The 27,240-nt window shown below is 39.8% G+C and overlaps 1 protein-coding gene across 13 annotated transcripts in view; it reads right to left on the bottom strand.

Annotated features, from left to right (window-relative positions):
- Nucleotides 1-27,240, bottom strand: part of GREB1L (GREB1 like retinoic acid receptor coactivator) — a 255,134-nt gene that overhangs the window by 25,129 nt on the left and 202,765 nt on the right. For all 13 annotated transcript variants that reach the window (XM_079108273.1, XM_079108283.1, XM_079108276.1 and 10 more), the window contains 4 exons: nucleotides 12,861-13,041; nucleotides 10,205-10,397; nucleotides 4,889-5,022; nucleotides 1,689-2,028 (listed from right to left, as the gene is read on the bottom strand). In XM_079108273.1, coding sequence (XP_078964399.1) covers nucleotides 1,689-2,028; nucleotides 4,889-5,022; nucleotides 10,205-10,397; nucleotides 12,861-13,041 — 848 coding nt within the window. The remainder of the gene's footprint in view (nucleotides 1-1,688; nucleotides 2,029-4,888; nucleotides 5,023-10,204; nucleotides 10,398-12,860; nucleotides 13,042-27,240) is intronic.

The following is a 27,240-nucleotide window of genomic DNA, read 5'->3' as shown; positions in this document are numbered from 1 at the left end:
AAATAAATAAAATAAAGGTCCACTGACAACTAAAAAAAGTATTTTAAAAAAGGATAGATTGATGTGATTCAGTGGTTTTGAGAAAATGGGGCTCTCTTATGTCTGGGTGGTGTGTGGCAGCTATTCCTACAAATTGAGGGTCATATAACTGCTTTGAGACCCGTTCTGCATCGTGATCTCTTGGAACAGTGGACCCTTGGCTGCATCAACCAATCACCCTATAAAATCCCTGCAGGCGATTCTTTTGAGCTAGCTGTGAAGAACTTCAGCCCTTGATTATGGTTTTCAAACAACGGCCCAGAGGAACAAATTATTTAGGACCCACTGATGTGTACTGACCTAGAGACTAGCCCTTCCAAACCAAGACCTAAAACTCTGTGTGTCAATAAGCTGCACTGTCATAAGGGCTTCAGAAATGTTATTCATCCTGGGAATTCCACTGTAATGTGCCCTAGGACCTTAATAAAAACTGTGAACATATGTCATATCTGAGATATAACTGTTGCAACTTCTATTTAATGTAGGAAGGAGTTTCTATTTTTGGACAATTTCATTCATTCTAGTTGCTTATCAAGCTAATTCGAGATATTGTGTTTTATTCAATTTAACTAGTAATAATAAAAAGGTGCATATTTGCAAAATGATTAATGAATACTAAAAATCCCCAAATTAGAGCTCTTAGAAATCATACAGTTCAACACTCTCATTTTGCAAATGAGAAACTGCAAGCCAAGGTGACAATGCAAATCCCCCAAGACTACATGCCTTCTCTTCATGAAGTTCGTGCCAAACTAGATTTCTCGTAATCAGATTTACTTTAGGATTTAGTATGCAGGGTGCAGATGCTATGTCGTTCTAACTCAGACGTACAGTACCTAGCTCATTTCCATACCATTATGTAGTTGATTAAGTGCTTTTTAATGGCCAGGACCCAGTGGATTATGAACCTTTCCAGAAAAAAAAACTGAGCCAGGCATAAGGTAGGAAGTTAGGTTAGTTGATTCATGCCTGACAGGAGGGGTAGGGACAGGCAGTCAGTCCTGGCCGTGCAGAGACAGCAGTGAGGAGCTTGGTCATGCACTAAATCCCCCTGTAGGACGCCCTAAGTCTCAGTCCAGTCAAACCTGGGAGTGAGGGTCAACGCCAAAGTACAAAGAAACAACAAATTAATGAGAAATTCGCATGCAAGGGCTAGGAGTAGTTTTAGATGAGTACTGAAGATGAAATGGGATACTTTACCGACTCTAGCCATGAGCTGACAGATGGGCTAGATGGACAGAAAAGAATTAGTGAGTTGAGGATACTGAAAAGGATACCCCACAGAGGTCTGAGAGAACAGCTTACCTTTTGTTCCTGAGAAAACAGGTGGCCGTAGGCTAGATGCATCTTGAACAAGGTCAATAAACATGGGGTCAAATTGGGTCATCTCATTTTTTGCACCTGCAGTTGGAGAGCATGGAGACCAACTGCATGCACATGCTAGCAAGGGGGCTTGACAGAATATTTAGAATCTGGCTCCAATTAAAAAGCAAACATATCTCTCAGGTTAGCCCTAACACCGTTATGGAGACCACATACACGCATGTGCAAAAATCTACTAAACTCAGGCCTCTGAGCCACCTAGATAGGATTCCTAGAAAACAGAAACAAAGGGTATTTCAGAGGAGAAACGTCTGTCCTTTGCTAACCTTTAATCGTGCCACAAAGTGGGTTGCAACATTGAGTTCAGAGGCCGGGTTCCCAAGGATGATCTCAAATCGATACTGTAGACCCAGTTTGTCCCGCACCTCCTGCAGTCGCTCCTTGGCTAACATCGCCAGCTGCACCGAGGGCACCCTGATAATGAGCATGTGTCCCCTCCCACTTTTGTTTTTTCCTGGGGAGCTGATGAGGTCATCCATAATGCTGAGTGTTTCTGGAGTGCTGTGGTCTCGTAGTGACGCCATGGTAGTGAGAGCCATCAGGGCCTCAGAGTACTGCTGGATGAGAAGGTAGCAGCGGACGACCATGCTGTGCAGCCTGGGGTACCTTCAAAAGAACACAGGGAGCTGGCACTCTGCAGCAGGACCGGTTGGAACAGGGAGGGCTGGGCAGCAAAACGCAGATGGAGCATGGCAGGGAAGGGGCTACTGATCAGGGGTGTTAGCTCTAGAAGGACTTTGGATCCCGCATCACTAGAAGGAGAGGTTGAACTTCCAAAGCACGTGCGTGAGTAATGGCCTCTTGGGACAGGTAAAACAAAGAGGCTCAGGGATGGTTTGGTGACACAAACCATCTAGCTTCTCAAAGTGTGGGCTCTAGAGCAGCAGCAGCCACACTGAGGGCTTGTAAGAAATGCCAGACCTCCCAGCTTACTGGATCAGAATCTGTAGGTGATTCACATGTACATTAAATTCTGAGATGAACTGGTCCAGTTAGGTTACTTGTTGACAGACTTTTTTAAAAAACATTTTTGTAGTTGTAGATGGACAGCGTGCCTTTATTTTATTTGTTTATTTTTATGTGATGCTAAGGATTCAACTCGGTGCCTCACATGTGCTAGGCAAGCGCTCTGCCACTGAGCTACAGCCCCAGCCCACTTGTTGACAAGACTTATGGGATAATCCTTGGATCCTAACCTCTTGCTGGTGGCATTGGGTTAGAATGGCAATGTTGTCAACTTAGTTAAGATTACAGTAAAGGGAGACATTTTACTGTATTTGTGGAGTGTCAGACATAAAATGGCTAATTACTTCTAATTTGAGGTCAGCCCTACAGATGGCAGGAACTATAGCTTCCCATAAATGTGCCTTGTTGCTGGAAGCAGGGGAGCTGACTGGTGAAAGAGCACCCTCTAGTGGTGTGGCCTCTTATTGTTCGAGACCCAACTCAGTCAAGGGAGCGAAGCAAGAAAGACTTAGAAGCAACACACCTTGGTCCCTGCTTAGAGAGGATCACTTTGTTTAAACTGGCAAGTTCTAAAATTACAGAGCATGTAGAAAAATCTCTCATATAGGTGCTATTCCTCAGGAAGGCAGGCCTCATGACTAGATGAGTAGTTAGTTAATTAAGTAGCTAATTAAGTACATTCTAGCAAGGCAGAGCCAGGCCCAGGGCTGGCTGAGGCACACCCGTCGGGACAGGGTGAAGTGAGGCCGAGTCTGTATGCTTTCTTCCTGGCTGCCATCTATTTAAAATACAGATGATCCACCAGCCTGCACAGAACAGCCCAAGGGCAAATACAGATTAGGGTCATTAAATGAATAATGTGTCTTTGAAGAATTTCAGAGGGGAAAGGACCAGCAGTGCCCTGTATTCTAACCACTTTGTCCTTTCACAGCAGAATGAGTTCAGGTGCGGAGAGAAATTCATAGTGGTCTTGGACCATACAACTTGGAGACTGAGCTGTGTCTGGGTGTTTTCAGGTCTCTGACAATTTCTTCACACATCGTAAGGTTTTAGCGGGGAAGGGGGGAGAGTGAAGAAAAACTTCAGTTCAGCCAATCCTGGGCCAGTTCCTTCAGCTGTTCAGTAAATCATCGTTATTATTAGCCTGCGGAGACTGCACTGGAGGAGGAAAGCATAGATGATCTGTGTTTTAAGCTTAGGGTGTTTGTTCTGTTGTTTTGCTTGGCCACATAGAAAAGACAAACTTAGAATAAATGGTAACTTTGATATACAGGCATTTACCTTTCACACTCTGAAAGAATTATGAATTTAAAAGCGACTCGTGTCTCCAATCTGTTATGTTTACATTAAACTGTAGTTGCAGTTTTGTATTACAAAAGTTGTAATTGAAGCTGATGGGATCATCCTGTAAAGCACAAGTTATGAACCTCTGATGTTACTGGGAAGAGAAATGCATTCCAGGCTGGCACATGGAATGGGCGGCAGACTTTAAAAGGGAGACCCATGGATGGCTTTGGAAATTTAGGATAACATGTTCTGTGAAAGGATTAATGTCACAGTGTCAGCTAAGACTTCTCAAATCTAACTGCTGTGACGATATCAAATCCTGTTCTAGGCCAGCTCCTTTTTCCTGATGCAGCATTGTAAGTAGCTAGGATGTATCCACTTGTCTTTATTTTTATTTTATTTTTCCCTTAGCAAAATAAATGGGACAGATTTGTTAAACAGATAGCGTGTGATCAATTGGGGCCAGTTTTAAGAACCACAGTTACTAAACCTCACAATCTGCCTCATGTGATGGAGCCATGTTGTTCGGTTGTTGGAGGATCACAGACTACTGAGGCCGAGACAAGGAGGAACTTCTGTTAGGTTAGGGAAATGCCTTTGACTAATCTTTGAGTTTATGATTCAAGGTAAGAGAAGGAAAAACTCTTTCAGGGTTTGACCTGGAACTGAGGAATAACAGGCAGACAAGACAGAAGAATTATTATCCTTAATCTTAAAACATCAGAGACTGAAGAAGGGGCCCTAAGAACTGAACACACTGAAATGCTCTGATCCTTAACCTTCTTCAGTCTGTGCTCCACCTCCCTCATCCTCAAGTTTAGTTTTTACCAAGTCATCTGAGGATACTTTCCTGTGTCAACAGGAGGAAAGAGAAGATGTAAAAGCCTGAAGTCCAGGGTTGGGAGGCTGGAGAGAAGAGGAATAGTCTTTAATGAGCAAATCCCTTTCTGACCTTTCAGTCTCTGGCGGTAGCAATGAAGCTTCACTGGGAGACAATTCAGGGCACAGAAAGTGGGACTGTGTCCTACTTTAGGCCACTGTCTTCCTCTGATGGTCTTGGATGATCACATGAAACCCTGGGTCAAAGGCATCTCAGGAGAGGCTATTTTTATTTGGCCTCTGCATGAGCTCCCTGTGACACAGCCACAGAAGGTGTGTTGCTATTTTGGACACGAAAGTAGAGCTAAAGAAGAGGGCAGGAGTCCCTGTTTACCTCTCCAAGAGCGTGTTCACCATCTTCTCAAAGGTCTCGTCGCACCTCAGGAGCGGGCTGGTGACCCCCCACTGCAGAGACTTGCTGTACTCGTTCAAGCCGAAGTACAGCTTCTCCTCGCAGCCCGCGTCCTCCTGGTCGAGAGTGCGGGCGCCCGTGCACGCGCGCACACACACACACACACACACACAAACAAACAACAAAGGCCAGTGAGGACCAGATACAGTGCGTCTTATTTTCAGATGGGGTGGAGAGGAGGTTCCCTGTGAGAGGTTATTCCCTGGGAGGTGAAAAAGAAAGTTCTCTTGTTAAGGAACCTGAGACCAACTCTGCAGTCATCACTGAGGCACTAAGTGAAATGAATTCTTTTCACTTCAAGAGAATTTAGGGGCCTGGGTGTAGCACGCTTGCCTGGCGTGCACAAGGCCCTGCGTTTGATCCTAATACCACACACCCACATAATAAGAAGTCAAGAGAACTTAATATGTGATCAGTGGAACGTTGACACACTTTCTGGAGGCAAAACCACCTCCAGATAACTGTGATTCCATGCTATCTACAAAACTCTCTGGAGAGAAACTCAAAACCTCTTCTGTTACAGAAAACTTACCTGACATTATTTAATGATAACTCACAGAAGCGCATCCTTTTACAAAGTTTCTTTTTAAAAATGAAATGTATGCTGGGCGTGGTGGCCCGCGCCTGTAATCCCAGCGACTCAAGAGGATGGCAAGTTCACAGACTGCCTCAGCAACTTAGAGAGGCCCTATGCAATTTAGCAAGACCCTGTGTCAAAATAAAAAGGACTGGGGATGTGACTCAGTGGTAGAGCGTCCTGGGGTTTAATCCCTGGTACAAAATAAATAAATGGAAAAATATATGTATGTACTTTTACACAGTATTAATTCATTTCCTTCTTGATGATTCAGTCATCACTATGAAAACGAGTAACTATTTTGGGATGTGACACAAGGATGTCCTTAGAGGATCCTGAGATGTGTGACAAGCTGTTTGTCTAACTGGGAAACCCCAGAATATTAAGCCTTTTGACTTCCTATGTCTGTGATTATTTTTTGTGTGTGTGTGTGTAGTTTTCTTGTCTCCTTTCTGTACATTTTTTCTTGTTGTCATGCTGCCTGTGCATTTTAGTCTTTTATTCATTTTGTATTGATATTTTTTTCTTTAAACACTCTCTGACTTATTTTTTTTAAAGGAAATAAAACACCTTCTAAAAGCATAATAATGTAACAATAAATTAGGCAGTCAGAGGAAGAAAAGTAAGGGTAAGAGAAAAAAGATTGGGCCAGGTTAGTATCTCAAAAAAATGCATGTCAGAAGTTTCTGCACACTGTGAGAAACAGTCTACAAATTTGGCTCTGAGCTTTTTAGTAACCCAAGTAAAGAGAGGAGCAATTTTGTGATTTGTAGGGTTCAGAAGATAAAAATAAAGCACTCTTTAATGGGTAGCTTTTAAATTTTTTTGAGCCCCTCTAACCCAGTCAGCCTGCTCATTGGAACAGGATCCCCTTTGAGGGTAAATGGACTTTACAAGAGGCTCAGGACTTGAGGGTGTTCTTACAGACTCTGGAGGTGGAGAGCACAGCCTGACAGAGATTGCAAAGGCCTCGAAGCCTTTGCTTGTTTCCTCCTGGGCTTGGCTGTGTGCTGCCAGTGTAGCAGGTCCAAGAGAGTCAGTTCAGCGAGGAAAAGCCATTTATCTCCACTTCCCTCCTCACTGGGCTGCAGGCGCATGGCCACTGGGAAAAGCTTCATCTTGTGTGCACTTGGTCTTCATATTTCCTTCTCATTGTTGGCCCACTTCTTTGGAAAAACAGCAAATCCTATTCCCTGCCTGCTCCTTTTCCTGACACAGCACTATAACTTGCTAGAGAGGCTGTATTCTCCTGTCCTTGTTTTTATTTTTCTTCTCTTAATTCATAGCAAAATTATAAAGCAGATTGTTAATAATGTCTTGTGATGAATTGTGGTCAGTGTGGTTTTTGAGAACTACAAGTACTAAAAATCTGAATTAGAAGTGACTAGTTCCCTCCGTCTGATGTGTTTGCATTAAAGTGTTTCTGCACAGTTTGCAATACGGTGTCGTGGTAACTTTTGTGATATTATACAAATAAGTGGGGCTATTCTTTGAAACATGTCATGAAACTCAGAATTATTTTACTGTAAAAATATCTGGGGAGAAATGTCCCTTCTCATAATACAAAACAAAACAAAATAAAAAATGCCCCTTCTCAAGTCTCTCCATCTCAGTTACTGCCAGCCTACGAGTCCCCTGACCTCAAGTTGCCAGCTCTGCTTTTTCTATAGCCACTCTGCTCTCCTGACGCTGTTCCCTGGAAGGTCACCAAAGACTTTTGAGGCCAAGTCCAGTGGCATTTGCTTGTTAGTCCTTGGCCTCACTTCCCTCTCGGCCATTTTCTTCCTGATTTTCTTCCATGATTTATGAAACCAACTTACTCTGCTTTGAATCACAGTGACTTAGATATGAATTCTGCTTTCTCTGTAACCATTAGTTCTCAGGGTATTCTTTGAAGTTCATGAGTGCTGGACAATGTTTTTTTGAATTGAATTTCTTTGCTTTTTCCAATTATTCTTCGGTAGGACACTGGCTTCAAGACAACTAAAGGAGGTGAATCATCAGGAGCTTCTCCCCTGCATGTTGTAAATTAGATTCAGTGTAATGTAACACAGATCAATGTAATGTTTTCCTTTTCTCTGTGCTGACCTCTAATTCAATAGGATTTTTTCAGACCTTTAATTGCAGAAGGGTATAACTAGTCCCTACCCCTCAATTATTTTTAATAAATTCCTGGAATTATATCTTTAATCCATAAGTACTTTATCAAATATAGCCAAGGTAACAACTCTTTTTAAAGATATAATCACAATACCATTATTACACCTAAGATATTAACCATAATCATAGGAGTGACTTTTAAGGAAAATTAAGCCTGTTTATAATTTCATATAAGAAAAAAATAAAGGGCAGGAGCTATTAGCCCTTCTTGCTATCATGGAAGTGATCCCTTCTGGAAAAGACTGAGTGAACAAGGTATACTAGAATAGTGTTCTCTGTGCTATGTATAATAGGAGAACTATATGTTGGATTTAAAAATGTTAATATAGTCTTATTTTTAATTGACACATAGTAATTGTACATATTTATGGGACACAATGTGACATTTCAATACATATGTGTGTATATTGAATAATTTTATACATGTGTAATGATCAGATCAGGGTAATTGGAATATCTGTCACTTCGGACATATTTCTTGGTGTTGGGAATATTCAAAATCCTATTAGCTATTTTGAAACGCTCATTTAATTGTTGTCAACAATGGTTATCCTACCATGCTATGAAATACTAGAAATTATTCCTTCTATACAAGTGTACCCTATACCTGTTAACCATCCTCTCTCCATCCCGTACTTCCTAATACCCTTCCAGGATCTGGTAACTTCTTTTTACTTCTTTGAGATCAACTTTTTAGCTTTACATGTTAAGTGAGAACATGCAGTATTTGTCTTTCTGTGCTTGACTTATTTCACTTAACATAATATATATGTATATATACAATACATATATATATATATTGTTCCATACTTATCTAAACCATATATAATACAGTTCCAGCTATATTGCTGCAAATGACAAAATTTCATTTTTGTGGTGGCTGAATAATATTTGATTCTGGATTTATACTGTGTTTCTTTTATTTGTTCATCTGTCCGTAGACACCTGGGTTTATTCTGCATCTGGGCTACAGTGAACAGTGCTGCAATAAACATGCAAGGGCAGCTGTCTCCTCAGCATACTGACTTCATTCCTTTGGATATGTACCTAGTGGTAGGATTGCTGGATCATGTGGTAGCTCTGTTTTTAGTTTTCCATTCCATTTGTTCTGTTGACAATCCCACTGCATCAGAGCAGCCCACAGGCTCACCCTGTGCTTCAGAGGCAAAGGACTGTGGAGGCGCTCTCATCCCACCCCTAACTTGGCTACTCCACAATGGATGGAGCTGCCACAAAGATCCTGGTACAGTAAAAGCTCAGAGCAGTCTCCACAGAAATAGTTCTCATACACGGAAATAGTTCTCATACGGGAGGGGCTGCTGATGCCAAGCTGATTCTAGGAACTGAGCCTGCTGTCTGCAAAGAACGAAGCAATGTTGAGGATGAGAGCTCACCCTAAGGGACAGCTTTCCTGCTTCACAATAAAAGGAAATGCACTGGGGGGTTGATAAGTAAATGTGATTCCGATGTCAGACACGTCCGGTGTTCTAACCTAAACATGCTTATTTATTTATTTACTTATTTTTGAGACAGGGTCTTTCTATGTGCCCAGACTGGCCTCAAAATTGTGATCCTCCTGCCTCAGCCTCCCAAGTCACTGGGATTATAGGCATACCTGGCTGTAATATATTTATTTTTAAATATTCAATGTGTTCAATGTTTTTATACAGAGGATCCATGGCAAAATGGCTCATCTTTATTATTTTATGAAACTCATTTCTTTGGTAGTATATTTAGTGTAAATATATAGAAACTAAATTATAGAAAATGTTTTTCAGGTATTAGGGATTGGAATAAAAAAACATAAAAGCTGAATGTTTACATGCTTACTCTCAACCCATGCAATGCTTCTACCAAATTCCTTAAAGTACGGTGCCATCTTCCATAGTTGCAAACAAGAATCTGAAAACTGGTTGAAAGAAAAAAACCCAGTTGCTGAAGGGTGTTAACAGTAAAACAGATCAACCAGACTTGAACTTGACAAAGAGGCTACCCAAGAGGACAATAAAATTTCCAAGTCTCAGAGTAAAATAAATCATTTAAAGACACAAGGATGACCCATGATCTTGATAATGTTCTCAGATAACATCATATAAAAAACTATACAGGATGGATGATTTTTTATCTGCATGATATTAAAAAAGAATCTAATCAAATTTCCATAGGACACTACTCACTAGTTTTTAATCTTTCTCATAATTGTGATCAGCAGGGCATAGTGGTGAGTGCCTGTAGTCCCCACACTCAAAAGACTGAGGCAGGATAATGGCTTGAGCCCAAGAGTTTGAGACCAGCCTGGGCAACATAGTGAAACCCCATCTCAAAAAAAGAAAATTAAAACAAAAAAAAAATATGATCATCTGGAACTTTTAGAAGAGGAAACATTACATTAGCTAGCTCTTTGAACTCCTGAACTGTATTTTATAAAGCCATCACCACATTCAGTTCCAAGTTTCTGCCCCCCTGGGAAACTGAGGCTATGACCGTGCTCAGAAACTCACCACGGTATCCAGCTGTATCCAGTGAACCTCATTGCTGGAGCTGATCCGGGATTGCTGGGTCTGCAGCGTGTATGGGAAGGAGCTGACCTGGAGCACCAAGAGGTTGAAAGCGTCCAGAACTTCTCTGCAATTAATGACTCTATCAGCCAATCCATGACTGGGTTCACCGTGGGACAGAGAGCCCGAAATGACACTGTAGAAAAATGGAAAGTCATATTAATGCCTTCTAATTTAACTGACTGAATACGGAAGCGGACACCAACATTGAAATAAGGTTTTAGTTCTTATTTTACTAGCTCTTTTAAATTGGGGGGAGCAGATTCAATTGAAATGTAATTTGGAAGAGAAAATTTTTACACTTCTTATTACTTTGCAGACAGATTTTAGGGATTTTTTCAGTTTACCCCAGTATACCTCATAGTGTAAACTCATCCAGGCCAGGGATGGCTGCAGCTGTATTTGAGATGGAGCACTTGACTTTGAAAACTCACCTGGTGAGGTGCCTCTGCACCAGGACACAATACTGAGAGCCCTGCAGCCAGATCCCCGCACCCCCTATCAAAATCTTTCCTTTTCCTGCCTTGGGTTCGAGACTGGCAGGAGGTCTGGGGAGAGTTGTCCCTTTACAACCTGTGACCAAGACTCACATCTCTGAAGCTCTTTCAGTTCCTTTCAGTTTGCATAAGCTGGGTTGCCATGCATCCTCAAATACATGCACATTTATAGGTGAATTTTGTGTTACTGGGGACTGAACCCAAGGTGCTGCTCTGGTTTGGATATGAAGTGTCCTCCAAAGACTTCCCTGATTGCAGGTTTGGTCCTCAATGTATTCAGAGGTGAGCTTTTGGGAAGTGATTGGATCATATGGGCTCTGACATCATCAGTGGAATAATCATTGACAGCTGAATGGGCTATTGAGAAGTAGTGGAAATGGAGGCAGGTGGGGCCTGGGTTGAGGAAGCAGGTCTCTGGGGTGTGTCCTTCGGTCTGTCCGGTCCCCTTTCTTTCTCCCTCTCTCTGCTTCCTGACTTCCTTGAGCTAAACATCTTTCTTTTGCCAGATCCTTCTGCCATGCTGCTCTGCCTCACCTCAGGCTCAAAGCAATGGAACCAGATAACCACTGACTGAAATCTCTGAAACCATGAGCCAAAATAAATCTTTCCTTCTCTAAGTTATTTTTCTCAAGTTTTTGACTCAACACCCCCTACATCCCCAAATGACCACTGAGCTACATCTCCAGCCCTTTTTATTTTTTATTTTGAGACAGGATCTCACCAAATTGCCGAGTCTGGTCTCAAACTCGTAATCCTCCTGCTTTAACCTCCTGAGTAGCTAAGATTACAGGTGTGTGCCACGCCACCTGGCAAAAAAACATACTTTTAAAATTAAATAAAGAATCTTGATGACTCAGGGAGTTAAATACAGAGAGATTTAATGTGTGTCCTCAGAAATATTCCCTAAACTTTCAAAGTCAGGGTGTGTAAGGTTAGTGAGCTATTTCCACTCACAGCACGTTAGCAATGACTGAATAGATGTGGATAACATTTCTTTTCCCTCCTTTCCTCTCTCCTCCTCTTCCTCCTTTCCTTTCTCTTAAATCTAACAAAGTCACGTAAAGTCTTACTTATACCTACGCATGGCAGCATATCAAACCCATTCTGGCTTCCGAACAAGATTTTTTTGAATTCTGACATTTTTACCACAGACCAAAGAACTTCCAGATTCCTAACCTCAGTCTCTCCTGGAGGAAAGAAGATTTATAAGTGCTCAGTGATGCCTGAAACTTCCCTCTCCTCCCATGGTGAGGACAAACCACGATATGTCATACTTGATGGCTATTTGTCCCTCCCTTTTTTAAAGACAATTTTCCTTTTTAGTCCAAAGGAACAGAGACGCACCTCACCAGATGATTACAATGTGATCTGGGAGCAAAACTGGTTCTATCATTCCAAACATACTGTTCCTCATTAATAAGTCCAACTAAGAAATACAATATTCTCTTGTTTAAACTGGGAAACGCGAAGGTTTCAGATCTTCTCTCAGAACATTAAAGTGGCATTTTGACTACTTTTAAAGGTAAGAGGGAAAAGAGAAAAGGAAGGAAGAGGAGGCAGCATGGGAGAAGAAGGAAGAGAATGAAGGAAGAACCTAGGGAAGAGTAGAGAAGGACGCACATCTCCCTCCTGGGAGCTAGTTCACCTTGATCTCCTCCTCCCCATCCTCTCTCTGAAGCAACTGGGTTCCATGATGCTCTTTTTTTTTTTTTTTAAAGAGTTGTTTTAAATATATATTTTTTAGTTGTCAATGGGTCTTTATTTTATTTATTTTTATGTGGTGCTGAGGATTGAACCCAGTGCGTCACACATGCTAGGCAAGCGCTCTACCACTAAGCTACACCCCCGACCTCCAAGATGTTCTTAAGACAATATTTTTTTAACAGAAATTTCTAAATTCCTGCACAGTATATTTAAAATAAAATCATCACTAAATCGGAAAAAGAGTTGAAGGAGCAATAAAAGATTAGGAGTAAGTTAGTAGTGGGAAGATGCCAAAAGTTAGGGTCTCTGGGATTCCACACCATCTTTCAAAAGACTTCTTTGTGTAACAATGAGTGCCATAGAAGAAATACTGTGTTTGCTCACACGAAAGCAATCACCTCGTTAATTCCACGTGGGAGTTGTCATGAACTAGCACAAACAGTGTGTATGGGTTCTGTTTCACCCTCCTCATAAACACTTCAAACTTGCTTTGAATCTCATTGTCCAGGCGAACAACGTATTTCTCTGCTCTCTGATGAGCTGTCCCATTTTCCTCCAGACCCAAGTCTACAAGGACACCTGCCAAGAAGAAAAAAAGGAGTTTATCTTCCCACACACGCACGTAAACTTAATTGTACTGTTGACTGATACTGGGTACTAATCGTACACAGACATTGACTCCCTGCCAGAATTTTGAGGAGGAAATATCAGGCTTCTTTTCTTGAGAACATCCCATCCTGCCTCCCATACCTGAAACAAATAACAAGGAATGTTCTGATACATGAAGTAAAAGCAATTGAATATAGGAGACTTCTGTTTATTAAATTCTATTTATATGCAAAGTACTGAGAGCTATTATAGACCACTCAGAAAAAATTTGGCTTTGGACCACTGTTCTTGACCAAATTAATATAATTGCATAAATTTTCCTTACACCATGTTTAACAACAAAATACATAAAAGGAAAGGAAAATATACTGAGTCCAAAGATACATAAATTTGTGAGATTTTTTTAAGGTAATATTGTATTTTTTTCCTTTTTTTGGTGCTGGGGGTTGAACCCATGGCCTTGCACATTTAGACAGGCACTCTACCTTGAGCTCCATCCCCAACCTCTGTTATATAAGTTTTATTCTTTTGGTGGGGGTGTAACTAGAGATTGAACTCAGGGGCGCTCAACCACTGAGCTGCATCCCCAGCCCTATTTTGTATTTTTTTGTTTTGTTTTTGGTGCTGGGAATCAAACCCATGGCCTTGTGCTTGAAAGGCAAGCACTTTACCGACTGAGCTATATCCCCAGCCCCCCTATTTTGTATTTTTAAAGACAGGGTCTCACTGAGTTGCTTAGTGTCTCACCGTTGTTGAGGCTGCTTTGCACTAGTGATCCTCCTGCCTCAGCCTCCTAAGCTGCTGGGATTACAAGTGAGTGCCATCATGTCTGGCCAGTTTTATACATTGGTACGAAACATCTAGAGCATGGAGAAGCCCTCAAACATTGGGTTTATTATGTACCAAATTAATAAAATGAACTAAATTACTCATAATTACTGTAAAAACGTTAAAAACTGAAATGTTAGTATGTTGTCATTCACTTGGTCTATAATACAGACATCTATATATTAGACAACGAAAATAGTTAATGTGCATGAAGTTATTGTTGGGATTACTGAAACACCAACTACTCCTTTGAAATAAATAGACTTTTATGAATTATTTTGATTTAATTTTGTTTATCTAGCTTTTCTTTGAAATAATACCAACTCAATTAACGAATACATGTAGTTAGCATCTAGAAGCCCTAGATGATGTAAAAAAAGAGAGAAATGTTTTACCATATGAAAGATTCATGGGCTGGGGCTGAGGCTCAGTGATAGAGCATTTACCTAGCATGTGTAAGGCACTGGGTTCGATCCTCAGCACCGCATAAAAAAATAAATAAAGGCATTGTGCCCATATGCACTTAAAATATTAAAATAAAGAAAAATTCATTATACAAGAAAAGGTGTATAAGAAGATAATTTTGCTTTCAAACATTTTTCATAAGGAGCTTTTGCTTAGAGATTGTTTTCAATTTCCACCTGAATGTAATCAAAGTTTCTTGTGAATATTTCCAAAAGCAAGTCATTAAACATTTAATTTGATGGGTATTGTGATTTTTTTTGGAAAGTGGATTGCCTGTAATACTCATTTGACATTCAGTAACTATTAATCATCTACTGTGTGTCAGGTAACTATCAGGTACCCTGCTAGGCCTGGGGATACAGAGTAGAACAGGACAAGCAGACATCTTAATCTCATGGAGCTTATAATAGAGAAGACGAAGGGAGACAAAGTTACTATGGGATAGAGGAAGGCTGCAGTAGCAGACAGGACCACTTACTCTCTGGGGGCGTGTTTCCTTATCTGTAAATGGGGAGTAGTGCCAGTTGAGGCTTAGTCCTTAGGAAATAAGCAGTGTAAGTTAGGGCACCCCAAGATGAAACGATTGTAAATAACTCACAAAGAGGGAAAAAAAACCTTATAGAAATTAAGCGTTGATTACATTTCAGAACAAATGAAAATAAGACCAGAGGTATGACTTTGAGGGGTTAATTCCATATACATGCCCTCAATAGACCAAAGTCCCAGAGATCTAAGAGGTCATTTAGATATATTGTGGCATGTCAGTCCCTAATTATGCAGCCAGGAGGGCTCTGCAGTGGTGAAATTGGGTGGAGACCAGGTGGTAGAGGTATTTCCTTTATTTCTAACCGGGCATACTGAAGTCATGCTTACCTTTAAATTTATTTTAGATTTGCTTTTGCTTTCAAATTTTGTTTCTTGTTATGAAAGTTGATACTCATTTAGAAAAATTGTGTAGAGGTATGTTAAAAAGGGGAAATGTATCCGTAATTCTTTAACTCAAAATAAGCCACTGCTTACATTTCTGTGCTTTCCTTCTGTGGGTTTTTTATGAATATTTTCTCTGGCTCACATTTTGTAATTACATATCCTGATTTTTTTTTTTTTTCACTTGTAACTGTAAAGTAAGAAAGAAAACTACCACTGTTTTCTAATAATAATGTTTATAGCTTATATTTTCTAAGTAGTAATATGTTTGTGTAGAAAACACAAAATAATTCATGGATAAATCAATTAAATTAGTAAGAATTTAGTGAAGTTGCATTAAAAAAATAAACTTCCAGGGATGGAAGGTAGCTCAGTGGTAGTGTGTGCTTAGAATGTGTAAGACCCAGGTTCAATCCTCAGCACTCCCTGCTCAAAAAAAATTTACCAAAATTAGTTGTAATTCTATACACCAGCAGCAAACAGTTAGGAAATATATTTAAAAAATGTTTTTTTAGTTGTAGATGGACATAATACCTTTATTTTATTTACTCATTTTTATGTGATGCCGAGGATCTAACCTAGTGGCCCACGCATAGCCAGGCAAGCATTCTACCACTGAGCCACAACCCCAGCCCCAGGAAATATATGTTTTAAAAACTCAATAAAATAGCCAGTCTTAGTGGCATATGCCTGTAATTCTAGTGACTCAGGAGACTGAGGCAGGAGGATCACAAGTTTAAAGACAGTCTGGGCAACTTATTGAGACACTGTCCTAAAATAAAGAAGAAAAAGAAAAATGTGGAAAGAGAAAAAAAAAAAAGATGATAAAAACAGACAAACATAAAAAACAAATAAGGGCTGGGGATGTAGCTCAGTGGTAGAGTGCCCCTGGTTTAAATTCTGAGTACAACAAAAATATAAAAATTAAATTTAAAAAAATCGTAGGCTGGGATGCAGCTAAGCAGTAGTATGCTTTCCTAGCATGCTCAAAGCTTTCAGTTCAATTCCCAGCACTGCAAAAGAAAGAGAAAATTGCAATAACATGAAAAGTAGTAAGTATCTGGGAATAAATCTAAAGATCTTTATGGAGGAATGACAAAATTATTAAACAAGTTAAAGAAGACCTAAATAAAGCTGCATCATAAAATATGGTTAAATTCTCCTCAAAGATCCAAAGATACCACATGATGCCAAAAAAATTCTGCTTTTTTTTTTGTGTGTGTGTATGAAAAATAGGTTTTTAAAATTTACATGGTAGAGCTAAGGATCAAGAAAAAAAGTAGGTGAGATTTGCCTCTTTGCCTCGATAAAGATTGAGAATTTGAGCTGTATTAAGTGACAGGGCAGAAACCTAGAAACAGACCCTCAAGGCATATGGAAACTTGGTCACTGAAGATCAGGACTCTAAGGATCAGTGGCAGAAGGACGAGCTCTTCAATAATTAGCACTAAAGTGCAGCGACGTGGTGCACACCTGCAATCCCAGGCCCTCAGGAGGCTGAGGCAAGAGGATTGCAAGTTCACGGACAGCCTGGGCCATCTAACTAGACCCTGTCTCAAAATAAAAAATATGAAAGGATTGGGGATGTGGCTCAGTGGTGAGCTCCCTGGGTTCGAACTCCAGTACTACAAAAAAGAAAAAAAAGAAGAAGAAGAAGAAAAAAAAAGCACTGAGCAACTGGTTAACTCTGTGAAAGAAATTATATTGTATTTATTATTTTATTTTTAATTATTTTTTACTTTCTAGTAGATGGACACAATATCTTTATTTTTATGTGGTGCTGAGGATCAAACCCAGTGCCTTGCACATGAGAGGCAAGCACTCTACCACTGAGCTACAGCCCCAGCCCCTTAATTTATTGTTTATATTGAATTGCGTTATATGATACATGGAAAAACCCATGTGGATTAAAGACAAATGTAAATAACGAAACTCTAAAACTTTTAGAAGACAATATAGAATATCTATTGCCTTATAAAGGAATTTTTTTGGGGGGATACCCAAGGGCACTTAACCACCGAGCCACATCCCCAGCCCTTCTCTTTATTTTTATTTGGAGCCAGGATTTCACTAAGTTGCTTAGGGCCTTACCAAGCTGCTGAGGCTGGCTTTAAACTTAGATCCTCCTGCCTCAGCTTCTATTCATCAAAGACATCTAAACAAAAAAGATAAGCTTCCCAAATTTGTAACAAGTATAACTAACAAAGGATTAGTATTTAGAATATGTAAATTACTCTTCTAATTCAAGAGAAAATGGGAAAAAAAATTTAATGGAATTTCCTGGAAGAAAAAACCAAATGGCCAATAAACATATGAAAAGATGTTCAAATTCATTAATAATATGGGAAATACAAATTAAAATCACAGTGAAATGGAACCATGCCAAATTAATTTTTTAAATTTCTTTTTGGGACAGGGTCTTGCTATATGTGGTAAGTTGAGTGTGATACTGCTTGCTTAAAATTCCAGTGACCCGGGAGACTAAGGTAGGAGGATCACAAATTCAAGGACAGCCTCAATAACTTGGTGAGACCCTGCCTCAAAATAAAATAAAAAGGGCTGGGATGTAGCTCAGTGGTACAGTGCCACAAAAAATTAAAAATAAAAAGGAGAGTGTTCTGTAAATAGAATACTAAAGAGTAGTAAAATGAATGGATCACAGCTACACAACAGAATCAATATCAGGGATGTAAATGTGAGTATAAAAGGCAAATCATAGAAGAATACAGAGAACATGGTTCTACTTATAAAAGGATCTGAAGCATATGAAATTAAACCATCTATTGTTTAGGAGTTAAGGCATTGTAGTGTAACTACAAATAAAAGCAAGGAACTGATAAACGCAAATACATTCAGGATAATAGTTCCCTTTGAAAGAGGAGGGACATTTGAATTAGGCAGGGGACAGTGTCTTCAGTGTTCTTGTTGTGGTGGGTAATGGGTGTTTATCCTACTGTGATTTCTTTTCGTATTGTGATCTCAACTACTTTTTATCAATTTGATCTATTCAATAATTAATTTAAAACTTCTTAAAAGGGAGTATGTAGATATCTTTCCATATTCTAGAAACTATTTGAAGACAATAATTACCAAATTCCAACAGATGGCTATGTCATCAATGAAACACAACTGTCTTCCCTTTGTTTTCTATTTTTTAAGGGGCTGGGTACCAGGGATTGAACCCAAGGGTGCGCAATCACTGAGCACCAACCCCAGCCCTTTTTATAATTTTATTGGTCGCTAAATTGCTTAGGACCTTGCCAAGTCCCTGAGGCTGGCTTTGAACTTGTGATCCTCCTGCCTCAGACTCTTGAGCCACTGGATTATAGGCATGTGCCATTAAGCCCAGCTTCGGTTTCTGTTTTGAATGCTACAGAAATCGAAAAGACTAGTGCAAAAAATATGTGTATACCCTTCGATTAGATTAACCAATCTGTACTATTTTGCTACATTTGCCTTTTATCTTTATTATTTTGTATTGTTATTATTTTTAAATAATTTAAATAAATAACACATGCCATACTATTTCATCTCTAAAAACTTCAATATGTATTTCATCAGAGCAAAGAATTTTCCTATTCAAATACATTATTACTTCTATGGAACTGAACTAGCATCAAGTACAATGTCTGATACATGGCCTGAATTTGTGTTTCACTAACAGCTCAAGAGATTTATTTTTCATTTTTAGGTTGAGAATTCAATTAAGAATTAAGCAGGGGCTGGGGACCGAGGAGATTAGGGAGATGTTGGCTAAAGAACACAGTATTTCAGTGTGATAAGAAGAATAAATTCAGGAAGTCCATCATACAACGTGGTGATCAAAGTCAACAACAATGTGATATATACATGAAAATTACTGAGAGAATAAAGCTTTTAAAGTTGTCATCTCAAAAAATAAGTATGTGAAGTAACATATCTTAATTAGTTGATTTAGCTATATACTTATATAAAAATATTGCTGTTCTCCATAAAAATATACAATTTGTTAATTAAAAAAAATAATAAAAAGGGTTAAGCCTTATACTTGGTTGTCATGTCCCTTTATTCTCCATAATTAAAACAGCTCAACAGGTTCCCTGCCATTTCTTTTTTTTTCCTTTTTGGCCTTTCATGACATTGCTGTTTTTAAAAAGTCCAGACTATTGTGTAGAATGCTGCACCATCTGGATTTGTCTGAGACCTGCCTGTGATTGGACTTGGGTTAAATGCTTCAGGCAGTTACACCCCATTGGTGACATCATGCCCTTCCTTTTGCACTGACTGTCAATTTGGCCATAACTAGAAATGCCAAAATTTGATTACTTGGTTGGGATATGTCTCCTGCCAAATCCCTCCATTTTGTAGATACTCTTCTTTTCTTTCATTTTGTTTTGGTGTGTGTGTGCACGTGCTTACAAGCATGACACTTTTAGGCAACTGCTCTACCTCTGACCTACACCTTCAGCCCTTCTTTGTAATTTTTAACCCACGGAATGATACTTGAAGACTCTGAATATTTGTTCTCCAGTGACATTTTATCCAGTGGTTTTAGCATCCATTGATGATCCTTGTAGGAATCAATAATTACATTGGTAATACAATTTAGGGATTTTTTAACCCTATCATTTCCTCTACATTTATCAACTGGTGCTCTTTTGTAAAACAGGGTTTCCCCTCACTTCTGCCCCTTTTATTTTCCAGCATTGCTTTAGGTTCATGCATTTTTAAAGCAATTTCAATAGGTTACAATCCATTGCTGATATTCCTTTTGATGCTCAAAATCTGTAAACTTGTACAGTAAAATACCCTTCAGGCAGCCTTCTTTGTCCTTTTAACATGTCCCCAACAATTCTGAGTATGTTCTCACTTTCTGATACTACAAAATATTCCAGACCTGTCTCCACCTCAAGGCTGGGACAGCCAACATCTGAATGTGCTCATTGATGCTGGGATGTCACTGTTTGTAAGACCTTTCACTGGACAGAGGTAGAAAATATATTTAGTTCTTCAAATTATAAGCTCACACTTACATCTGCAATTTAAATCTAAAAGAAACATTCTTTACTTTTCCCCATTACATATTTGAGGCTCCCTTCTTTCATGTGAGAACCTTAGTTTTCAACAACAGTAAATTTGCTCTCTCCTATGATTACATAAAATAGTTTTAAATGATCAATATTACTCCCAAACCACGAACATACTAGTTATTTGCATTTTTTTGTGCTTAGGATATAACACATTGATAGTGTACAATAACACTGAATAACAGTGTTCAAAAATTCCCTGAATTAATTATTTTTGCTATGTGGCTGTGTTATCAATGTGGTATGCAGTTAGATTCATATATTTCTGTTTGTATTCAAGTTTAAGTCTGCCTTCCTCCTGTCATTTTAATTATTTAATTTTTAAATAAGTAAATCATTTTTAAGGATCAAAAGTCAAAATTATAAATGAAGTTATATTCATCCTGCATCTGTCACTTATATCCCACACAGATACAACTTTTTCCATTAGTTTCTGGTTTAGTCTTCATGTTTTGTTTTCCAAAAATAAGCACAATGAATAGAACTTGAGAACATCATGTTAAGCAAAATAATTTGAACTCAGAAAGTTAAGGGCCTATTTTTCTCACATATGTGGAAGCTAGAGAAGAGAAAGGAAAAGAAAGGTGGGGGGATGGGGAATTCATGAAAATTGAAGGGAGATCAGCAGAGTAGAGGAAAGGACAGGGAGGAAGGAATTCTGGGGAATAACACTGACCAGATTCTATTGTTATATCGTGCATGTATGTATACTGAACAATGAATTCCACCATTCTGTATAATTATAATGCACCAATAAAAATATGGGAAAAATAAATGCAGAGGGCTGGGAATGTAGCTCAGTGGTAGAGAGCCTGCCTAGTGTGCACAAATTAGATCCCCAGCACCACAAGACAAAAAATAAAAATAAGTCCAGAGAATCTAAAAATGGTCAGAAGTGCTGAGAAATGACCGGGTTTGACAAAGATCACTTTTGTCTGCTTTCCTTTTTATTTAATTTGCTTATTACAGTTCTAGAGGATTAAATAAAAGTTTATTTTCTAATAAATCATGAACAAGTCTGTCACATTTTCCAACTACACAATTAAAAAAAAAAAAAGATTTCAGCAGTTCCCATCCAGGATACCAATGGCAGTACCAAGAGGCTCAGCCAAGTCTACCTAAATATTAAATCCTACTTTTGACATGGTTGGGAACTGAGGAGGTATCATTAAGTCTTTTTTTTTTTTTTTTTTTTAAGTGGGGGATTGAACCCAGGGGAGTTGTACCACTGAGCTACATCCCCAGCCCTGTTTTGCTATTTTGCATTTTATGTAGAGACAGGGTCTCACTGAGTTGTTTAGCACCTCACTTCTGCTGAGGCTGGCTTCGAACTTGAAATCCTGCCTCAGCCACTGGGATTACAGGGTGCGCCCCTGCACCCAGCTCAGTAAGTCTTCTTTTATGACAATCTGCAACTCTGAGCTCTATGACAGCAGTAGTTAGGAATCCTGTGTTCCCTCAAGGCTATTTACCTCACCCTCAGGGAGTGCCAAGAGGCAGTGTGCCAGTCATGGGCATCCCTGCAGAAATAAATGTCCGTCTCTAAATATCCCTAGCCAGGAAGCTTCTTGGTGGGCCAAGGACTCCAAGCACCTAGATTAGAGCTATTTGTCTCCCCGCCCCCACCTTTTCTTTACTGAAAAGTTATAGAATTCAAATGTGTTTACAGAAAACTTGAGCATCAAACTCTATGCTTCTGGGATTAGAGAAAAAAACAATATTGTGTCCACTGAGGCCATCCTCCAAAACATTAAAGAGGAAGCAGCAACTTTTCTACAATTCAGTAGTCTTGAAGGGAAATAAAACCTGGAACTTGTGTCCTGTGACTTGTGGGTACCAGTGCCAAGGATCATGAAAGTGGGAGATCTGACCGAGCAGCCAGAACCCATCACTAGAAGAAGCTAATCAGTCTGAAATCTCGAGAAACTAATAAGGAGCAGGGCACAGTGGCACACACCTATAATCTCACTGACTTGGGAGGCTGAGGTAGGAGAATTGCAAGTCTGAGGCCAGTCTCAGTTACTTATAAGACTCTGCCTCAAAATAAAAAAATTAAAAGGGCTAGGGATGTAGCTCAGTGGTAGAATGCCTCTGGGTTCAATTCCCAGTATCACAAACAAACAAACGAAAACAAAACAAACAACAATCAAAAAACTGGCATCTGATGGAGGAGGGTATCTAAGGGAGGAGGGTATCTGAGGGAGGAGGCAACTCCCTGCACAAGAACAACATTCTAGACACACGCACTGTATACAACTCCAAATTCCTGCATACTGATAGACACACATAATATCTACACATCGAAGGTCTGCACTCTTGGCCAAAGCTGATTTCTGGAACATGTTTTCAATGAAAAAATTTGTTTTTGCCTGAGGACTACCAAATCTAAACTATTACTTCCATGCCTGTCTGTATTTCAAAATATATTTCAACTTAACATTCAACTCCGAAAATGTTACAAAAAAATTCAGTTTAGTAAATATTTACGAAGAGTCTGCTGGGTCCCTGCCCAGATAGATAGCCGTGTATTGCCTGAAGATTCACTTTCTAGATGAAGAGAAAGGTCATTCAATCATAAACACACAACTACAACCCAGAGTGCTGGGTGCCATGGCTGAGAACTTCAGGGGCTCATGAGGAGTGATGCAGGAGAAAAAGCTGGGAAGGTTCTGGAAGTCAAAGGAACTGCAGTGTTTAAAGGAAGGAATGGAGATCACAGGCTGCCAAGAGTTCAGATACAATAACGACTTAAAAGGCATTGGTCACACTGGTGAGAGAGCCAGTCTGCAGGGTGCTGTGCAGAGTGGAAGCGACCCCGTATGACTCCCAGTTTGGCAGGTGGCTAGAGGAGGAGAGCTGGAGGGCTCAGCAGGATGAACAGAGGCTTGTTTTGACTTTCAGAGTGAGCAGTTTTAAATTGATGGAATGAGTCCTTGGGAGAAAGCAGTTGAGGACGGCAATGGGAGAAGAGATCATCAATAGCCCAAGGTCCCTGAGAACGGGGACAGCAGTACCTAGAGTGAGGCGGGAGAGCCAGGCTTGAGGGGGGGGGCAGCCCTTCTGCTGATCAGGAGGGAAGGTGTGTAAACAGGTTTCTAGATCTGGAGGCGAGGTGTGTTTAAAGCTTCTGGGGTTCTTTTCTGTGGATAGGGGACCTAGGGAGAAAGAGGCAGCATTGGCATTTGTTAAGAGAGGATGAGGGGAGAGGTCTGAGTGAAATGGAGTCTGCTATAGCCAGGGTGGCGAATGGGAGAGAGCTTCAACTAAAGAGCCAAAAAAGAATTAATTATGGTGGCAAGTCGGAAAGGCTGAATCCCTCTTGCCCCGCAAAAGAGTCCAACACCTTGAGTATGCAGAAAAGGAATCCGAGGTCTGCAACTGGGAACCTTTGAACAGATGACTTCAGCATCCAGCAGGGTCTAGGATATGACTAGTGGGTACAGGTGATTGAGAATGAGGAACTGCGGGTCCTAAGCACTGGGTCCACCGGTGCATGAGCAGATATGTTCAGCTGTGTCCGCATGGAGGCACTGCTGCTGTTTCTCTTCCATCTTGTACAGTGTGGCATCCTGGGACTTTTCCCTCTTTGAACCTTGTTCCCTGCTGTCTTTATCATTGCCCAATAAATACTATCTTTTTTTTTTTTTTTTTTTTTCTGATGAAATTTTGGGTGACCAACAAAAGAATATAAGATTGATGAGATCAAGAAAATATATTTTAGAAAGTGAGAATGCCTTCCTCTCCCTCTTCACTTCCCCTCCTAATCACTGCTACTTTCTTAAAACTCTCGTATGTCCATTTGGATAGAGTAATCTACCTGTATATCAGCAGATGAGCATATCTCTCTGGCTCTTTTATATTTGTGTATGTGTTCAAGCACCACATTCATTCAGTTTCCCTGAGCATGGTAAACGACAACCCCCTGCCCTGGCCCCCAACTGGATCCTGCCCAGGCTGCTCCCATTTGCTGAGGGCTCCCACTTACACCATTTGAAAAGCAGAGGACGAGGAAAATACAGTCACTAATACTTCCTGTATTCACGGCCCCCTACATCTTGAACAGAGAGTGGCTTAATTTTGATTGCATCAGTACCCTAGTGTTCTGATGGGATATGGAGTCTCCTGAATGAGAAGAATTAATGCAGATTTAAAAACAAAGACCTTTTACAAAAGAAGACATACAGGCAATTAATAAATATATGAAAAAGTGTTCAACATCTCTAGTAACTAGAGAAATGCAAATTAAAATAACTCTAAGATTTCATCTTACTCCAATTAGAATGGCTGTTATCAAGAACACAAACAATAATAGATGTTGGCATGGATGTGGGGAAAAAGGCACACTTTTACATTGCTGGTGGAGTTGCAAATTGGTGCAGCCACTCTGGAAAGTAGTGTGGAGAATCCTCACTACTTGGAATGGATCCACCTTTTGACCCAGTTATCCCATTCCTCAGTTTATACCCAAAGGACTTAAAATAGCAAACTGCAGTAACATAGCCACATCAATGTTTATAGCAGCTCAGTTCACAGTCGCTAGATTGTGGGAACCAACCTAGACGCCCTTCAACAGATGAATGGATAAAGAAACTGTGGTATATATACACAATGGAATATTATTCAGTCATAAAGAAGGGTAATATTATGGCATTTGGAATTAAATGGATGGAATTGGAGAATATCATGCTAAGTGAAATAAGCCAATCCCAAAAAACAAAAGGCTGAATGTTTTCCCTGGTAAGTGGAGAATAATATATAATGGGGGTGGGGGGTGGGGAGTGAGAGAAGAATTGGGGGAACTAAGGATTAGGTAGAAGGAAATGAGAGGGAGGGGGGTATGAAAGATGGTGGAATGAGACAGACATTATTACCCTATGTACACGTATGATTACACGAACGGTATGAATCTACATTGTGTACAACCATGGAAATGAAATGATGTACCCCATTTGTGTACAATGAATCAAAATGTAGTCTGTAAAAAATTAAAAAATAAATAAATTTTTAAAAAGACCCTGAAACGAAAGCGTTTTCCATAGTCAGTATTAAGCAATCTCTCTCCACTGATTACCCAGCAGATACAAGTCGACTTTGAGCAAGCTGGAAAATGTTTATCCTCTTGCCTTTCTTTTTCACCTTCAAATTCCTTCTATACCAGTTTCTTTTCCCCTCCCTTCTTTCCTTCCTTTCTTAATTAGAATGAGAGTTCAGCTATCAAATGCTTCCCTTAGTGCTGGGTCTGCAACAGCCTGGTGGTTTCTATTTTCATCTTTTACTTTGAGCCACACATGGGCTGCCAAGGACATGCCCTTTCTGCATGACCTGGCAGCTCTTCCCTGCCTCGTGCTTTTCCTGGCAGGCTGGCTGCCTTCTTTAGGGAAGGAGGCAAATGGAACCAGGAGGAAGAGACCATGGACATCACTTCTCCCTCTGCCCATTCCTTTCTTCCTTCCAGACTTCCATTCAAACATCAGCTGCCCAAGAGAGACACCAAGTGAGACACTAGGTATTCGACAGTGAAAACATGACCCTTGCTCACAAGGTACTGCCCTCTGTGACCTCAGGCCAACTAAGCTCTCCACAGTTCATATGATGAAATTAAAGAAACTGCTAACTATTTATTTTGCCCTAAACAATTTCTCTTTACATCTTAACATGTGTATGGGTCTTTCTCTTCTATCAATTGGTAGGTGTTCTAAGAAGGTATTTAAATATTAATACAAATAAATTTTGGTGTAGTTAAAGCATTAAAAATCATGTATTTTTTAAGAATGTTGCTTACAAAAGTTTTTCATGACATGGAAAAATATGCACACGTGATGTCACAAAAAGACATAAGCAGGGAAGACAGGCATCATATTAGGTATGAAGTCATTTGTTAACAATTAAATATTTACAGTGGTTATCCTGGAATGGTGGAACTATTTTTTTTTTCCTGCTGGGGACAGGACCCAGGTTTGAGAGTTTCAATCATACACTCTACAACTGAGCTATATCCTCACCCACAAATGTTTAAATTTTTCTTTGTTATTTCCTTTATTTTTCAAAATAATTGTATTTTCCTATAATCAAATGAATAAAGTATTTTAAATATAAATAGCAGTGACTATATTTTTGTGCAAAAATTTCAGCATGTATGCCAAAGCCAGATGTGAATAATTTTAAAACTACGTTTTGCCTTGAATTTTCCAAATCTGTCCATTACACTGGTCCATGCCCCCACCCCTTGCAGATTCTCTGCTTATGTAAGTGGTTAGATTCTGGTAACTTTCGAAGGGGTAATAATCTTTTCTTTTTAAAAGCAATAATTTTATTTTGCTAATGAATGTGTGAGTTGGGGGTTCGGGTAGGGTTAGGGGTAATAATATGTCTATTTTAGAAAAATTCGAGAACACTGGAAGGAAACAGTAAAGACCTATACAACTGCTCCACCTATCAAAAATGCAAGGTTTTATTTAGGGACTTGCATTTATTAGGAAAGGTGAAAGTGCAGGTCACCAATAGGTTATTTCAGGAAAAGGCTCTGCAGATGATTTTGTCACTCTGAACAAGTGCTATGATATCTTTGTTCAAATATGACTTGGGCTATCAGATCACAAACAGGAAGGCGGCGGATGCCAACGGGTGGGAGTAAGACAGCTTAAAGAGAAGGCACTGCCTCCATGTATGGAAGCAGAAACCCCATAAAAAATAAAAGGTCTGGTTGCTGGTGGGTGTGATGGAAGCCCGTTCATTTCCACAGTGGAAGATGTGGGCAGAAGGAAAATCCAGAAATGGCCAGTAGCTGAGAAAGTGTAGCCATCTTCCCTCTTATTTCTGGCATTTGACCTTCTCTTGCTTATCACCTTCAGGTCATTTTGTAACTTGGCATTCAGAAATTTAG

Source organism: Sciurus vulgaris (assembly GCF_902686455.1).
Source record: "Sciurus vulgaris genome assembly, chromosome: 13".
Lineage (NCBI taxonomy): Eukaryota > Metazoa > Chordata > Mammalia > Rodentia > Sciuridae > Sciurus > Sciurus vulgaris.
The sequence above is the reverse complement of the archived record's forward strand: the minus strand, read 5'-3'. Positions and strand labels throughout refer to the sequence as shown.